Source organism: Schistosoma mansoni, assembly GCF_000237925.1.
Source record: "Schistosoma mansoni, WGS project CABG00000000 data, chromosome W unplaced supercontig 0231, strain Puerto Rico, whole genome shotgun sequence".
Taxonomy (NCBI): Eukaryota; Metazoa; Platyhelminthes; class Trematoda; order Strigeidida; family Schistosomatidae; genus Schistosoma; species Schistosoma mansoni.
The window spans coordinates 192,041-211,824 of NW_017386023.1; the positions used below are offsets into that span (position 1 = coordinate 192,041).

General features: G+C 30.7%; 1 protein-coding gene and 1 non-coding gene across 2 annotated transcripts in view; both read left to right on the forward strand.

Annotated features, from left to right (window-relative positions):
* Positions 1-19,784, forward strand: part of Smp_168670 (cGMP-dependent protein kinase,putative) — a gene marked incomplete at both ends in the record, with an annotated part of 73,013 nt that overhangs the window by 37,860 nt on the left and 15,369 nt on the right. The window contains 8 exons of the mRNA XM_018790950.1: positions 773-886; positions 2,472-2,577; positions 4,436-4,577; positions 5,082-5,176; positions 5,742-5,813; positions 6,672-6,743; positions 8,200-8,290; positions 10,507-10,646. Coding sequence (XP_018645828.1) covers positions 773-886; positions 2,472-2,577; positions 4,436-4,577; positions 5,082-5,176; positions 5,742-5,813; positions 6,672-6,743; positions 8,200-8,290; positions 10,507-10,646 — 832 coding nt within the window. The remainder of the gene's footprint in view (positions 1-772; positions 887-2,471; positions 2,578-4,435; positions 4,578-5,081; positions 5,177-5,741; positions 5,814-6,671; positions 6,744-8,199; positions 8,291-10,506; positions 10,647-19,784) is intronic.
* On the forward strand, positions 10,886-10,960 carry Smp_tRNA_00717_Pseudo_TTG.1.1. The gene has a single exon. It is a non-coding gene (tRNA).

The following is a 19,784-nucleotide window of genomic DNA, read 5'->3' on the forward strand; positions in this document are numbered from 1 at the left end:
GTTCAAATCTATTTTTACTAATCTTAATTTGGAGTTCATCTATATTTTTTCCAAAGCTATATGTGAAATAATCATAATAAACTTTGATCATTCTAACCACTTTTTGATTACTAAGTAAAGACAAGTCTTTACATTTATACAAAATCATGGGTTACTTTGTCCCTTATTATGTGTTTATGCCATTCTTAGATGGTAAGAGGGCAAATTACTTAGTCAGTAATGAAAAAGGGAAGGTTTATCTTAGATGTTAATTCTTTCTATCAAATCATTATTTGAATTTAGTCTTAATCCAGGTAAGAGACTATACTACCAACCTAGTTCATTTTCACTTTAATTCATTTTACTGATTTTTCAGGTCACTGAAGTTAGTAAGAAGGAAGCTATCAGTCATTATCTAACAGACACCTTAGAAGAACGTGTGCAAAATGTTGAGAAACTTAGTTTCTAATGTAACTCACTCATTGTTACACCCAGAGACCTTCATTATGAGATTTCCGGATATCAACTTACCATAAGACTGACTTATTTACACTCATCGATTACTGACCATATGATATTGTCAAATTTATCTATTTCTAGAGATCATGGTCTCAAAGATCATCATTGAATTTTTTGTTACATCTTTCGCATAACTTGAGATATAAAGTGATAGAATGAGTTGAAACAAAAGGAGTATTAAATAAAATCTTTTTACTTCCCATGGAAATTATATTCCCTTTTTATCATATAGCTATCCAACAATATAATGTTATATGTTTTCCAACTTTGCTAGATGGCTACGTTGAAGTACAAAAAGCTGGTGAACGTTTGCGTGAAATGGGTCCAGGTACAGTTTTTGGAGAATTGGCTATTCTGTACAACTGTACAAGAACAGCTAGTGTAAGAGGTAACTAAAAATATATGCTTTTCAAAACATTGATTATTAAATTTCCATTACATTTTGAGTGGTCAAGTAATAAGAATTCTGATAAAATTAGAACATAATGTATTGTGAATAATTTGGATGCATATTTATCGATTGAAGGATGAAAACCTTGATAGTAACCTAGTTGTTTTTCATATTATTGTACAGAGAAATAAAACTGATTTCCTGAATAGCTTAATAAAAATGAATACGACTGAAATACATGTGATGATGTATAGATGTAACATGTATTTGCATTCATAGTTGACTTGTATTTACCTTCAATTATCTATACAAAAACACTTGAATAAATTAGTGGGCTAATATTTATACCTAGTCAAATAAAGTTAATCAATGCTAGACTCATTTTTTGTCGTCATATTTACAAGACTGGGAAATAATTAACTCAGAGGTCTAAGAGTTTACAAAAATTATTTAGATACAGAAATGTGTTTACATCATGGAATAATGAATAAAAGATACATTATGAGTAGGAAATCTATTATACTACTATTTAATTATCAAAAATGCGTGAAAAAAAAAGCAAAACGGGAAATAAATAAACTGAAATAATACTATAATTTGAGAAAAAAAAAAAGATAAATGAATGAAGAATATATTTATCAAATATGCTATTGTGACAAGCTTGGTTAACTGATTGCTTTGAACTATCGTCTGTGGAGTAGTTTTTCAAAACAATAGTGGAATTTGTAAGTAAAGATGGATAGTGGCTAGCACTGGAATCAATGACGTTCTATTTGGGACTCGTCAGCTGGATGTACCTGCATCTCAGAGTTGATGTTCACTTTGTGAGTCGAACCTAGTACCTTTTGCTTCAAATGCCATCGCGTTATCTATTTAGCTACTGAGTCCTGATAGCCACTTGCTTGTGTGATAGGGTGAAGTTTAAATTCACTTAGTATTGTTTGTTTGAATCTTCCCATTGTTGTTCAGGACTGCAAATGGTCGGTCTCTAATTGGTATATGTGCATACTATGCGTATTTCATCGATATAGCCTTAATTTACAAGCATTGAAACGAAGTTATTACGCTCTAAGATCTTATTTTGTTACGGTGAGAGTTTACAAAATAATGAAAGTTTTGAAAAACAGGAAATACGGAGGATGATTTCATGATTTAACTATTTCAACCGAGAAAATATTAAAAACTAAAAAGTACTAATCAGCCATTTGGTCCTAGTAAAACAGTGGCTCTAGAAGAGATAGCACTCTGTATCTTCTAGTTCGAAATTTGTACAAGACCTCTTATCCAATTTTTCATTATCCATTGATCTATATTCAAACTTTAATCACTTGGTAACATAGCACTACCATAGTTGATCGGATGAAGATAAGTTTGATCTCTTAGATAGATCTGAGTATATACTATTGATACATTTTAATCAGCTTTTAAAGGTTCTTAGGTTCTCCTAAGTAAGAATAACATGACAGATACCCTTTTTAAATAAAAAAATATGTTTTATCATTTATATCGAATTGAATGAATGTATGATCATAAAATTATTTATTTTGACATTAAGTTCTAATTTTCTTTTAATTATTTATAGCAATAACCGATTGTAAATTATGGGCAATAGATCGTCCATGTTTTCAATCAATTATGATGTTTACAGGGATACAAAAACAAACAGAATATGTGAAATTTCTGAAAAGGTAATTAATACGCATGTATAATTCATAATATTTTCTTTGACAACAAGAAATGAAAAATAATTCATTATAATTGGAGATATAAACTTGTTACCCAAGACTTATCCCTGATCAATTCTACCTTACAGTTATATGATTTAAAATGAGATATTTATTCTCACTATATAATGTTATATACTCAACCAGATCACTTATAAATTTGTGTGGAACCTATTTAATAAGTTTAATTAGACTCAGCTAATGAAGTTTTAGGAATTAACACTCCACCCTTCAACTTCAAACAGCTGATCTATTACTTGGTTACTAAATAGTTGTTTTGTCATATTCTTATCGATTTTTATCAATAGATTTAAGTGACTGTACAATTAATATTGCTACTGATCATCTCTTATTATTGCCGAGAATGATATAGAACTGAACTATTGCTACATACACCAGTTTAGGAATTTTTCGGTATAATGAGTATATGTTTGTTTTCTCCTAATGATTTGATACCACAATGTGTTTCATCAAGTAATGTCATAACTGATTTGTTGTCATGTGAACTTGGGAATATATTTTAGTATGATTTGATCTAGAATTCGTAAGTGTTATGTTTAATTCCAAGTATTTTTTGGTATCTTACAGTCTAGTTTATAATTTAGACTCTGATATCTATCAAACATCATGCTACAGAAATATTTTACCCTTTGTCAAATAATGAATGAAGCATAAATCTTTATATATCATAATTAGTTTTATTAAAGTTTGTCAATTTTTTGTAACTTACTTACTTACTTACGCCTGTTGCCCCTCGTCGAGGGGCATAGGCTGACCACCAGCATTCTCCATCTAACCCTGTCCTGGACAATCCCTTCCAGTTAACATTCATCCCTTTCATATCTGCTTCTATTTCCCAGCGTAATGTGTTCTTTAGCCTTCCTCTTTTCCGTTTCCCTTCACCATTCCAAGTTAGGATCTGCCTCGTGATGCAGTTTAGTGATTTCTTTAATGTATGTCCTATCCACTTCCAACGTCTTTTCCTAATTTCCTCTTCAGTGGGAATCTGGTTTGTCTTCTCCCATAAAACGCTATTGCTGATGGTATCCGGCTAGTGAATGTTGAGTATTTTGCATAGACAACTGTTTATAAATACTTGTACCTTCATGACGATGGATGTAGTAGTTCTCCACGTTTCAGCTCCGTACAGTAGGACTGAATTTTTTTGTAAGAATAGTTATTATTCACGTAAATATTTTTGAATTTTATATAAATGGTTAAAAACATTTTCTTACCCATGAAAAATCATTACTAAACCACCCAAGAAAAAATTAACAGAATTGATATAATTCAAGAGGTGTGAATATATTTTGGAGATTAATTTTATGGATACATAGAAATCAGTTTTTACACTGGTAATTATATACTTGACTTTGAATTTCATTCTGTGTTCCATTGAACGAATCATCAACCTAAAGTCAAGCCTTTTTTCCTGGTACATAGAAATGTGACGTACTATAGACCAGTAGTATTTTGTTTCATACGCATTACTACCATTCTTATTGAGTTTAAAGTGTTTAATAATAATTATTATTCTGATCAGTTCTATCGATTATGAATACTTCTAATTTAATTTCAAAAGATTCATCCAAATGTACTTTTATTATCCTGAACTACGTCATTTGTGTCATTTTTGTTGATCTGTTTGTAAAATCAGACAGACGTAATTTTACATTCCAGAGAGTATGTAATGCAGTATATATAAACTTATCACAATCGCTTAAAATTTCATCTATTCGATTTAGATCCGAATTGACCAAGTATACCCCCTTTATAATGGGATAAATTTCTATAAATTATAATTTTATCATTGTACTTTTAGTGTCCCAACATTTAAGGATTTAAATTTAGAAGTTCTTGGTAAAGTTGCTGTTGTACTTGGATCAGAACATTATGAACCTGATGAATATGTCATTAGAGAAGGAGAACGTGGAAACACATTTTACATTATAACAGGGGGAAAAGTAAGTATATGATTTTATATGGTCATAATATATTGCTTGCAAAATAATCTTTCAAAAAGGTGATACACTCAATAAGCTTTAATTGAGAACATATTTAAGTCAACAGCTTTTAGGCAGTGATAACTTAATATGCTCGTAATAATTTATTTTGTACGAATATTCGTCAAGGTTAGAACGAATAGCTTGACAAAAATTGGGCGCCGAATATAGAGAAGTCATTATATGTGAAAAATTATATTTGAAATAGTCTCAGCGATTGAAATTTAAATAATTCCAACGTCTCGTCCAGACAAGTTAGCTGGTATAACCTAAATTTCGTAAACTTCGAGGAATTACTTCAACAATTTACATGTTAGGGATCTACTGACAGTGGATATTTCATTTATTGATTCCTATCTAGCATAGATTAATTTCTTAGTTTCATTGTAAAGCTTGCTGTTTAGCCCTGATCATTATTATTGTCCTTACCATAGAATAGTGAATGTCTGAATGATTACTTTCTAGGTGAAAGTGACAAAAAACCGTGGCAATGAATGCAATGAACAATTTATTCGTTATATGACACGTGGTGATTGGTTTGGAGAAAAAGCTTTAACTGAGTAAGTTCCTGGTAAACAATTAAAATGATTATAATGAATATATTTTTCTGTTATATGCCACTTCATCAAAGTAAAAATATGACCGAAGTTAGATTACCACAACCTTAACCTTGGCATCGATACCTATAATTAAAGTGATTGTGCCATTTATATCATTGATTTATTTTCAGTATAATAGTTGATTGATTTAGAAGATTATCAATTTTCATTTGGCTACATCGATAGATTTATTAAATCATATTCCCTAGTGTACGACAACTTTAGTCTCAATCACTGGATCATATCGGTAATAACATATAGAACTAACGACAACCTCGACCAAGTATTTTATTGATACAAATGTAAATACAAGATAACGTTAAACATTCAGTCAGACAACTTAATAACTCATTCAAATAAACTAAAACCGTAACACGGCAACCATAACGTTTTCTTTTACTTGTAATAAATATTTACTGAATGGACTTCATGACTATATACGTTTATTATTTATAAGTATTCCATTGTGCTACCATACTATTGCCTGAAAGCTATGTCTTTTTGTTAATTTTACTCTTACTTAAAGCGAAGATGTTCGTACCGCAAATATAATCGCAATGCCACCACGTGGTGTAGATTGTCTAATGCTGGACAGAGAGTAAGTGAATACGTTTTCATAACTGTTTGTATTTAACAATAAACGTTTGCTGTTATAATGTATCAGACACTATTTATTTCAAATAAAATCTAGTTTACTCTTAATTTATTCAAATTTTCTGCAAATGATGAACCTGAATTGCATCTGAGATGATGATAAAATGTTTTATCTATTTAATAATTAGATTTAATTGCTATTCGCAACTTCCTTTTACATTGCATAATTGAATAAATAGACGTAGGTATAAAATAAATGCGTGTCGCCAGATCATAATGTATATCTTGTGTAATCACAAATATACAGAAACCAATAATGCTTAGATACATGAATAAGATTATTGTTATAATCATCAGTGATGATAAATTACCTGTCTAACAAACTTAAAATGCTACATTTTGACACAGTTTTTATTAGAATTAAGTAGTGTCTAACATTGGAATCCAGAATACATGTTTCATTTTAATTGAGATGCATCAGCTGGATGAACCTGGATTTAAATTCTGATATTTACATAGAATCTCGAACCAGTAACAATCATTCTGAGCATCAAAGTATTATCGAGTGAGGTATCCGTTTTACTAGCCGATGGGTATCTGGTAACAGTAGTTTGGTTGACTGATATCTTCAGTCGTTATTATTATTAATGTGCTATGAATATAATTTGATCAGCATGGTAATTATTCAACAAAGAATAAATCAGAGTTATAATAAATAAGACTTAATTTACATATTACCTTCCACATTTAAATCACATCCACGGCAATAATAATAATAAATATATAAACTACCATAATCGTAATGGTAAATCAGTTGAGTGTTTAAAATAATGTATTACTGCTTTCTTTCTATAATTAACAGTTCATATAATGTACTCATTAAGGATCTAGTCAGCTTTGAACGAAGCTATCCAGATGAAAAACCTACTATTAGGTAAGTGAACAATGTTTTACTCAAACATTAATTATTACAGTTTGGATTAACCAATATGAATTAAAACATATACATAATAATAGTTGATTGTGTGCTCAGAAGATGTTCTACATTAATTGTCAGAAGATATGAAAGAAGATATACAGTTGAAACAACATATTCTCAACAATGTTTAGTGAAAACTTGACATCTTCAAAGCACTCTGCTATGTTTGAAGAGAATAAGAGTTCACCTAATCCGCGAACGGAACGATAACTCAGTGACACTATGATCAAATGAGTTAACTATTCCGATGCGTCCAAGCCCTGTTTACTAAAGAGAGAAGTCCAGGTTCAGAAGAGGGAAACATATTTCACAACCAGACAGAAGCACGAACAACCACAATTCAAGCGTTTATATACAGCATACACAGCATATATACAGCACTGGAATCTGGTTTGTTCTCTTCACATAATAATTTAATGGTGATTTGAACAAATGTAAATAGATATGAAATATTCTATAAGAAAATTAAAAGCAAATGGCTCTTATAACAATGAAAGATTATATTTGAAAACAATATATTATTTTTTACTCTACTAACTCATTAGATACCATTAATAAATGGGGATATTATAATGATTTATCAAGAATCTAAATACATTAGGACATTTTCATTGATATATTTCTATTGGAAAGAGATATTTCCGGTTTCCAAATTGTTCGGGGCTATGTAATGAGTATCGATACACGAATGTTTTGGTGATAATGCTTTCAGTTGCATATTACTGACATTTTACTGTCTTGAGTAATTTCCTGAGGTCATATATATATAATTTCGATTAATGAGGGCTAGAGTAAAACATATAAACTATCATTGTTGTTGATAACCCAATAAAACAAATATTTATGATCATCAAATTGAATCGGATCATATCGACATGGATCGCACGCAAAGGATCATTTATTGTGAAACTGGATATAAAAAATACTTTCAAATACTGATTACATCTAAGTATTTCTTTTATATTTACAGACTGCCTATTTATTGTGTATTCATGAAAATGACAGTTTTTTAAAATATACAAAGCTAAAGAAAAAACCAAAGTTAATACTTATCATTAATTAAGTAATTATGTAATTTTATATAGTTGAAATCATGAGTCAATTGAAGCTAGACCACCATGAAAAAATTGGAAGAACTGGATGGCTGTTCCGTTTTATAGTGGGACTCCTTACCAGTGCGCATCCACGATCCCATCTCGCGAGATTCGAATCCAGGACCTATCAGTCTCGTGCGCGAGCGCCTAACCACTAGACCACTGAGCCTGTATCAATTGACTTATGATTTCACCTATATAAAATTACTTAAATCTCCACAAAACCCCCTTCTGATAATTAATTATGTCTTATAAAGCTATTTAAGTCATTGTCTATCCATTAAATGCTTATATTAATGCTTATATTAATTTTGTAGTCAAAGAGAAAAGCAATTTTCTGACATCAAACTTACCGACTTCACTGTTGTATCAACAATCGGAATCGGTGGTTTTGGTCGTGTACAACTGGTGAGTATTTATTTTATATTAAACTTTGTTTTGGTATACAGTTAATATATTATCTTTAATGTAGCACTAGATAAAATATTTTTTTCACATTTGAAATAACTAATGTATATTCATCCATAGTCGAGGAAATGTTTTGCCATTCTGATCATTTATCACACAATATTCCTCAAGGAAGTATTCAAACAAGTATACAATCTGGTTAATGTTCAATAAAGTTGAAGTTAAAATCATAGGAAGTTTGAGACGTGTATGTCAATGTCACCTTCAAACACATCACCATCTAAGTATATAAGTGTACAATCATTGCCTCAATTTCAAATGATTCCATCACTTTTAAGAGTTACAGACAAGTTATTTCAAATGTCATTCATGAAAGTGTACACATATTAATTAGGTATTTCATTAGTCTAGTGTTGAGCAGACGGAAAAGTTGATATGTATTATGAAAAGATTATGTTTGAGCTTGAAATTGAAATAATATGATGGTTCAAAGATATTATAGACACATAACTGACTATATGTAGAGTTCGCTTCAGAAATATTATAGAACTACCACAAAATCTGCGTTGATTCTGTCGTAAGCCATTATATGATATCTGACTTTGCAGATAACCATTAAGTTAAAGTTTGTAATAAAAATTACATTTCTTTATTCTGTTTGCTACCAATATGATTGGTTTATTTATTGTGAGTACACCTGACTGTGGAACCCACTTACTAACTGTTTTGCCTATTGGGCATAGGACTGACAAACGTATACAGATCATTCATTCACTGACAATGAACAAACAACCAAGACCATGATGCTTATCAATTCTCGACGTTTTTCCAATCTAGTATCTAATATAAAGCCAAAATTAGCAGGCAGATATCTCCTTAATCGTCTTATTATCATCCGTACACAAAAATAATGAAGGTAGACATCCACAGCCTGACCAAACAGAAACATATTTAAGAAACTACACTTTAAACATGCTCATGCTATCAGTGATACAAAATCATAAAATTAGGGGAATAATTAATTTATGATAACTATAGGACAGTAAAGTTGAAAGTAAAACTTTTCAAGTCAAATAACAACCTACAATACAGTTATAACAGTCTAAGTATTTAGGAAATTATACTGTGGTGTGTGCTACTTATGTTGACAGATATATTGAGTAAGTATCATCAATCAAAAGTGGAATGCCCGGAGACAGAAGGTACAAAAGATGGAAGAGAAGAGAATGAGAACAAAGAGTAATAGGTATGGAAATGAAGGAACAGTAAAGTCTGAAGACAATTGATGGACATTTTACAAATAAAGCATTTAATATATGGTTCTCACATTATACTAAGAGATTCTGTAATTTACTACTTCATTGTTCTCACTTGTGTTCTCTATCACTGCAATACATAAGAAAATCTAAACATAAGAAATCTAACCCTCTGTAAATTCGTTCCGGGTTAACAAGATGAAAATCCCTTGTTGCTTAATACACTTTTTTATTTCAGAATTATATCGATTAGTTTGCATAGTATCCAAAACCAGTAATACTTTCTAATTCTATCTGTATCATGATTAAAATTATTTAAATTACTTTAATTTTAATAAAATAGCAACTGGATTTTTAGTTTTTATTTTCTATTTTCATTTTAAAATAATGTAATTGTGAATGCGCACTGCTGAGGAATCCCACAATGGGATGAAACAGCTGTCCAGTGCTTCCAGGTTTTCCACGGTGGTTTAGCTTCAATTGACTCGTGATTTCAACTATATATAAATAATGTAATTGTGTTAATTGAGTCATAGTGATCTAATTATTAAGTCATTTAATTTCTAATGTATATTAGTAATATTGAAGTGAACAAGAACAGGAGTGGGTACAATCGAATGTATATCATCACCAAATTACAGAATATCTTACTAAAATCTTACAACCATACAGTAAACAATTAATTTGCAAACTATTAATCAATTGTCTGAATCTTCACTGTTCCTTCTGCAAATATTGGTTCATCGTCTCTGATTTTATTGTTCATTCATTTTCATACTAATTGCGTTTCGTTTTCCTTCTTTCCTTATCGATTTTCTACTGAAATACATTCTATCCCTGACCATCATTATAGAATACTTATGTGGATATAAGTAACCCATATCACAATATAACGGATATAGGTTTTCTTTTATCATAAGTATAGTTATTACTGTATTTTTTTCTGTTTTATATATGTAGGTTTATTTAAATAAAGATAAACGACAGTGTTTTGCATTGAAAAAATTAAAGAAACATTATATTGTAGAGACAAAACAACAAGAACATGTTATAAATGAGAAAAATATTTTAATGGAAACAAATCATGAATTTATTGTGAAGTAAGTTTATTATAAATTCACTTAGTGTTGTTTGTTTGAATCTTCCCTTTGATGTTTAGGACTGCAATTGATCAGTCTCTTATTGGCATATGTGCATACTGTGCATAATGCCCCGATATAGCCTTAATTCACAAGCATTATAAGCAAAGATGTATAGTGGCTAGCAGCGGAATCCGTGACGGGTGTTTCGTCCTCTTTGGTAATCGTCAGCTGGATGTACCTACATCTCAAAGTTCATGTTCACTCAGTAGCTGAGTGGATAACGCGATGGCGTTTGAAGCGAAATGTACTGGGTTCACGTCCCAGGGTGAACATCAAATCTAAGATGCAAGTACATCCAGCTGACGAGTCCCAAATACGACGAAACGCGCATCCTTGATTCCACTGCTAGCCACTATCCATCTTTGCCTATAAGTTGATTATAGTTTAGTATTCTATAGTATTTATGTTATTATTATGAGATAATTTGTATATACTAGATTTATTATTGATAATGAATCATTTAATAGGTAAATGTATGGATTTCCATTAATATTTAACCTTCCTATTCATAATGAATAAGGAATGTATTCTTCAAACATTTGGCCTGAATTTCTTTGACGAGAAATAATGAGTTATTATTATTATATTTGTTTGATAGTATTCTATACTAAATGGTTTGTTTTTTTGTTAACAGGTTATGACGATTTAATTGTTGATAAGTATGAACATTTCTTTTTATTGTATCAGATACTGGTTATTACTGACCATTCAAATCCAGTTTGAATGACCTTTTTTTCATTTGTGCAAACCAACCAGTGTTACTTAAATACATGCTTTAATCAGTTAGGTTTACTTGTGTGATGGTAATGTTAAAGATGTGCAAAGATGTTTGATGTTATATACTGGATGAGTTCCAGATTTTGCCAATTTCATGTAGAAATTAATTTACATATTTACTTAAATAGTTGTTACATGGTTTTTCTGTTTCAAATCCTTAAAAGTTCTACCTTCAAATATCTTAGGAAGAGTTTTGCGTTTTTCATTAATACATGTTTGGTAGATCATATCAAAAATAGTTGCAGTACAATTTCTTCTTATTACTAGGAAAGTTCTGAATTCTCTCGTTAATGATACTTTTGATCAGTTTTGTTTGATATGTGTGGATCCTCTGCGAATAGACTTGATCTAGCCGTTCTCTTGTAGGTTTTCATTGATCGAAATTTAGTCAAGAATATCTACAACGGGATAATTGAAAACCTTTCTAATAATTGTATAAATATCAAACCTGATGCACAAGTGAGCGATTATCTGGGCTCAATAGCTTAGTGGATAAAGCGTTGACGTTTGAAGTGAAAGGTACTAGTATTGAGTTCTTGTGTAAACATAAATACCTAAGTGCAGGTAAATCAAGCTGACGAGTCCAAAATCAAAATAATCACACACTTTATTTTCCACTGCTAATCATAATGTTGCCATCCAACGAAAAATGCCCTCCTATTTGATTTAAGTAAGAAAATTAACAATTTAGTATTTTACTTGTTGTCATGTGTCAAAAGAGTGAAAATGCAGTCATGCAGTCATAAGATTTCTAATGGGAATATTTAAATAGTAAATTATTGAATCTCAAACTGGGACCGTGAAAAACAAAGTCTATTTCACTAAGTTCACAATTATGTTCACGTACTTTCAAGTTAGTTCTATGGAGTATTGCATTTGCCAAGACACGATTATTTTAATAATAAGATATCACTGAGTTCAATACTTATAATAAATAATTTAATCAGCTAATATTTAGGCTTTAGGGAAGCTTGTTTGATAAACATCAGTGATGCTATTTCTCTGAGACTTAAATTTCAAGAAACAAGTGTAAATGCATTGATTTGATGGCCATAAACTGTGCTTTTGTGATGTATACTACTTATGTTGACGGAAATAAATAGTATGTAACACTAATCAGAAGTGCAAAACCTGTCAACAAAAGTTTGAGATCGAATCGACGAGAACGAGAATAGAAAGTAATTGTAAAAACAGTGAGAGAACGATGAAGTTTGCGAAAACTGATGGAGTATTTGCAAATGAAGTATTTAATGCATGTTTTTTTCATATTTTTTCAAAATAACTCTATAATTTTGTATCTAACAATAAATCAGTTGTCTCTGCCTAATTTCTCGTTCATTACATCTGAACACCATTGAAATACCTTTCATTCATAAAATGTAATTGCTGTTCTTATGAAATCTTTACCAAGATGATGAGTTTGTTAGACTTATAGACGCTGATTTGATTGATTTAAACTAAATTCATCACTCTACTAAATTACTATTATCTTATTTGTTCAATTTCATTATATTACCACAAATTTTTTTCTTAACAGTTGAGATCATGAAGTGAGAAGCAGTAACCAGTGTAGTTTGCCCAGGTCTCTTGTGAGATAATAACTCACTCATGACAATGGTGGATGCGTCGCTCAATTTCGTCGATCGGTTGAAGTTAGGCATTAACACCGTTGAATGCCGGCTCAGTGGTCTAAAGGTTGAGCACTCACGCGCGAGACTGATAGGTCCTGGGTTCGAATGTCGTGAGGCGGGATCGTGGATACGCACTGCTGAGGAGTCCTACAACAGGACGAAACGGTCGTCTATTGTTTCCACGTTTTCCATGGTGGTCTAGCTTCAATTGATTCATGATCTCAACTGTTAAAATAACTATAATATCCACAAAACCCCTTCTGATAAATTTTTTTGAAAAAGAAACCTTTAAATAATATTATAAAAACATTGAATTTCTAAATTTTTCATAGTTACTTAGTAAAAATGAAATAAGTAGCAACAAACATTTCCATCCTCATTTTGTTTTATAAGTTTCCATTTGTTTATTGTTTGTTTGTTTGTTGTTTCTATCAAAAGTTAAAAGGAGTAAAAACAAGCATTCTAACTAATTTTTATTTGTTATTCAAAAATTTCACTAATCAACAACAGAAAGATAAAGAAACTTGTAAACAAATACAAAACATAAAAATAAGAAGAAAAACTAGAAAAAAACAAAACCAAGATTGACAGGTTGGTTGACTTTTTCCCCTTTCAACCAACCAACCAACTAAATAAATTATTCTTATCTTTAATTTAATTAGTTAAATTAAAAAACTTTCTGTTATTTATGTACAATACTTTTAAATACAAGTATTAATATCTTTTATCTATTTAAGTATCAATAATAAGTAGTATATAGATATAATTATATATATATGAGTGTTTTTCTAACAAGTGAATGAAATAGTTTTTCAATGTTTGTAGTTTAACTAGTAAGTTTTCTTTAAACCTATAAATTAACATTATTTTTGTTAAAGATCTATTTAGATTGACATTTAAAGGGTTGTTTTTCTTCTATGATTTAAATATTCTAGCATTAATATCAACTTGAGGTTTGTATTGATTACAAGTAGTTTCATTATCATTAGATCACTATGGAAAACCTGGAAGCATTATTGTGAGGTAGTTACTCACTGAAGACAAGATGACGGTGCAATATCATGGTTTGGCTGAAGTTAGAGTTTAACACCGTCAGTGGATTAGAGATTAAGCATTGTCGTGCGAGACTGAAGTTTCTGGGTTCGAGTCCCGCTTGCAGGATCGTGGATGTGTACTGTTGAGGCGTTTCATACTAGAACGATAAGACTATCCAATGTTTTCAGGTTTTCGATGGTGGTTTAGCATACATCGACCCATTAATTCAAATATTAAAAACTATTACAATCTCTACAAACCACCCATTCTGATAACACGTGAATATGTTTATATTTTAACACACGTTATGTTGAGAATGAAAGTTCATACTGAAAGAGGTTATATATCATATTATTTGACGAAAGTTTAAAATTATTATAAGATGGATTTTAGAAAACAGAGGAATACAATGAATCGATAGTATGATGATTACTGACGAAAGTCAAAACTTGTTTATATAAATAACTCAAATGAATTTATAACAAACTATACAGAATAGTTGAGATCATGAATCAATTGAAGCTAGACAACTATGGAAAACCTGGAAGCACTGGACGGCCGTTTCGTCGTATTATGGGACTCCTTCAATTGATTCATGATCTCAACTATCAAAATTACTATAATATCCACAAAACCCCTTCTGATATACATAATAGCTGATTAACAAAGAAAATATTTGATCATAGTTGAATATTACAAAATTGTAAAACAAATGAAACATGATTTGTACTCATATTAAGTGTAACTCGTTTGGTACTTGATAACAATCAAGAAATCTAACACTTTAGATATCACTTATATTTATATCCTCTGTTGTACAAATGGAGGGAATCAATGTTGTATTTTCTGCAGCAGAAACGTTTTTATTATAGTTCAATGATGTACTTGATATTTCTCAAACAGTGAATATTTCCTTCACAGAATTATTTAAAGTTGACAGATACCTTAATAAGTCGTCGCTTAAACGATACAATATGCTGTAGAAACTATCCGTTATCTTGTACTCACTTCTATAAGATGTCTTGTAATCCCACCTCACTCGGATGGAGAGCCTGAGGCACTACCTACACTAAAATAATTACCACGTTTGTAACACTCAATGGTTGAACTTTCACCCTATTTCGACCATATATGCTTTCGTCAGGGTCACAGTTTGTCCAGTACACTCCGTTTCAGGCATTTTATAATAACTAGGATCTATCGTACAGTTCTATCACAAAAATTGACTCAATACCTAGTTGACATATCTCAATCCCTATTCTGTTGTACGGTTTCACTGAATGTAATCTTTCTTACTATACTGGGTTAGTATCTCTGTTGCACACCCATGTTATAAAGTATTATTCATGCTTATTAAATAATGTGAACCAGCTTTGTTATAAACAACATATTATTGTTATTCATAATGGTCTTGAATGGCTAATTGATATTATTGGTATATGAGTAATATGTTTTCAAAAAACAAATTCAACTTATACCTAATGCTTCCCAAGCATGGGTTAAGACTTAAGCTTTTATAGCATTTATAACATTGATAGATAGTGTTAGCACGCCAGAGTTTGATTCCTGAGTGTGGAGTCGTGGAGGCTCGCGACTGAGCATTCAATATTAAAACTAAATGGTCACCTAGTGCTTCCAAGTTTTCATTGACGGTCTATCTAAGATTAGTTCGCGGTTTGAAACGTGAAAATGATGTACAATGTCTAAAACTATGAGGATTTTTAGATTTACTAGTTATATTTGTTGAATGATGTATTCTTGGATTACCAACATTTATAGAATGCGATGAAGAATGATGCTATTTTTGTAAGTCGAAATAGGTTGATTCTTGTTGAATAATCTTTAAACCATAAATTCTTTTTAATCTTACTCATGAGATTAATTACAATAAATTCTAATAGTGATTATCTGTCACAATCAACTTTCCAGTTTTTTTTATAGAATATTGATGGTTTTACTGACGTAACTTGTACCTGAAATTCCGTTGAAAGCAATATATATATATATATATATATACATTCAATGAACAATGGTTACATTAAATAGGAATAATATATATTTGTAAAATCTCAGCGAATGAATTTGTAGTAAATCCAACGTTTCGCCTGGCAATCTGGTCCAAGCTTTTTCAAGGAATTATTTTAATGTCTTACATCAACTCGGAGCTCAAATACTGTGAAACTATTCGCTCTAATTTAGACGAGAGTTCTTATAAATGGTTACATTTGTTCTAGTTATTTGACATTAGGTTTTTACCGGTCATTGTAGACTTTATGAAGGCATAATAGAATCAAAAACAAGATAATGATATTTTTACAATTAATAAACAAGAGTAAATTTGAAGTTGACAAGCTTCGCATTTCAGATTATTTAGAACCAATGAAAAAAAAATTATGTTATCAACCATCTGAAAATTAGGGTGTGTGAACATGTACCAAAATGGTTGCATAAAAAAATAGAATCAAATGACCCGATGAGAGTAGAGGATAAACATCCATCATCCTCTATTGCCAAACACAATCGAAACAGGACATAAGATTGATCTTAACTCAGCTTTTGTGGTGTTGTATAAAAGTGTAAAAGAGCGTATACCAAGGTTTATTGAAGCCTTAGCCATACGAAAATTCAAACCATCTTTGTGTATTCAAAAACAGTTTGTTCTCTCCTTAAACCTACCCTGGTAATATTAGCTTATTATCCAGAGTGATTAGGTTTCAAATTGTTTTCACATGATCATTATTATTATCATTACTATTATGCTGGTCTCTTCTTACCCCCCCCCATTTCCTGTCTCGTTGACCTTTTATTTTTATATATAAATGTTCTTAACAAGTATATATATGATCAGATTGTTCGAAATGTATTGCGCTACTATATCACATAGTTCTGATAATCTTCGTCTTCTTATTATATTATCGAAATTTATCAAAGGGACTAATTGCTTTAAACATTTGAAGATTGTTATCATTATAACTAAGAAACAAATTATTTTCTAGTTTACTGTACTTTCAATATGTACACATCATTGTATTCTTGATGTTTGGTATGAATACTTATTGTACTTAGAATTACCTGCTTTTTGTGTTTTCCTTCTAATCAAAATTTACTTGGGCCCATTTGAAAAGTCCCGCATTTGTTTTATGGTATGTTATCGCTATAGTTTTTAGTTTGCGAAAGAAATGTATTGCACTGTTTTCCTTTCTTCATTAAATTTCACTACAATTTCGTTCAACATATTCGGTAATATAGAGAAATCAGAAAACTTAAATTCAATATTGGTTTATTTTCAAATATGCATGTTAATATATGTGTACTACTTAAATCCATAGAATAATTAAGAAGTTACTGAAAGTGTCTACTTTGTGAATGACGATCCAAATCAATAGTTATGTGATCATGGCAAGGAATTATCAGATATCGTTTACTACGGAAGTTATTTGTTGTTATATTTACAATTACTGATAATTGGAAATGAAGCTTCTATGATTCATAAGCAGTAAACACAAATAAAAAAGCTGACTACTATGAATATAAATTTTACCATCCAAAATAAAATGATAGCTTTTACCAGTACATTCCTTTACATATGTTGAATTTCATGACTCCTTATAGATGTGTACCTTTAATATGGTTTGTGAATGAATACACTTTCCATATCTATTCATCCTATAAATATGAGCGGAAAGATATAAACTTATACTATAGTATTTTGAGGCAAGAACTACACAAGACTAGCGTTGATTAAGTTTATTTGAGTATTAGATTACTGCTATCATGTATATATGAAAGATAGAAAGCAAGATAAAAACCAGTTAAATATAGAAGGTTACTACTTGTTGTATTGATTTAAACTCTCAAGCAAAAGGGAACTGTGGTCAGAGCTGAATTTTAATGGTTAAAGACTATCTCTCAAATAAACATGTTGCAACTATTACAGTTTAAAACGCGATGAAATCATTCTACATCTGTACTTTATCCCGAGATACATACAAGCTAAGTTCAAAATATAACTATGCTTGGAAAGTTAAGAAGTTATCTGTCAACGAACAATAAGTTTCTTGAAGTTTGTAAATCCTACTCAGTTTAGAGTATGAGTAAAGTTTTCGTAAGTTCTTCGATTAATAGGATATGAAATATTACAAAGGTATATGATAAATAAGCATTAAAACCAAGTTTCATGTTAGCCTAATCATTTATTTTCATTAATACCCATATGTAAGTAGTAATTGTGTAGATATGGCTTTTTCATAAATCATAAAATTAAGTCAGTTTTCTTAAATATCATCTCATAATGTAAGCGTAGCTTTGCCAATATAGGTGGCATAACAAATATTTATGATTACTATTTTTAGAAATGAATCTGATGCTTTCAGGAAATAGCTAAAATTTAGAGAAATAAAAGTAAGTCTGAAAATAGCTACGTGTCTAAGAAAAGACTTACCAATATGATTGACAACCTATAGTATACAATGAATATCGAGTGAGCATTCATTTTTAAGATCCACTTCAATATTTGTCACACATGAAAGACGCTAATTATAATATAAGTATTATGATGGACGTTTGTGGTGATTGCAGTCGTTTTAATTAATAAATCCATGAGTCAATATAAACTAGATAACTATCGAAGACCTAGAAGCACTAGACGGCCGTTTTGTCTTAGTATGAGACTCTTCAAAAAGATCAAGGATAGATTGGAGTTAGATATTAACACTGTTGGACGCTGGCTCATAGGTTTAATGGTTAAGTGTTTGCACGCGAGACCGAAGGTTCTGGATTGGAGTCGAGCTTGCAGGGTCGTCGATGTGAACTGCTGAGGAGTTCCATACTAAAAAGAAACCACCGTCTAGTGCTTCCAGATTTTCGATAGTGGTCTAGCATGCGTTTACTCATGAAGTCAGCCATATTATAATTGTTTGGCATAAAGTTTACAATATTTTGTCATGATTTAGACGTGTGTTTTTATTAATAATTAAAGTACTGTCATAATTCAATACAGTTATGTGGATTAATTATGTTTGTGGTTTTTGTAATTTCGAAATGGTTTGTACTCATAGATTAGTTAATAAAATAAATTAGTATCTTCGCGAAGACAACTTAATTATCTGTCACATAAATCTGAAGAATAAGTTACAAAGAAGAATGAACCGAATAAAAAATTATAAAGCTAACAAGTGACTACAATAACTTGAAGTTTAGCTCCTATCAAATTATATTAGGCATTGTGATAACTTTTCGTTTGGAAAGCATATATATATATATATAGTATTATGTGCTTCCCGTTAGATTTGGAGGTTCTCATAGTCCAGTCAACCACCAGAAGAAAGAGGAGAGTAGACAACCTTTCCTGACTCCGGTCCTTATTTGGAATGCATCTATCAGCTGTCCTCCATACACAACTTTGCACTGTAGTCTGTCGTATGAATTCCGTATGATATTGATGATTTTTTCAGGTACACCATAATGTCAAAGACGTTTTCATAAGGTCCTCCTATCCACACTGTCAAACGCCTTCTCATGGTTAATGAAGTTGATATATAGTGACGAGTTCCATTCAACTGATTGTTCAACGATGATTCGTAGTGTCGCGATTTGATCTGTGCACGACCGATGCTTATGGAATCCAGCCTGTTGATATGGAATGTGGACGTCT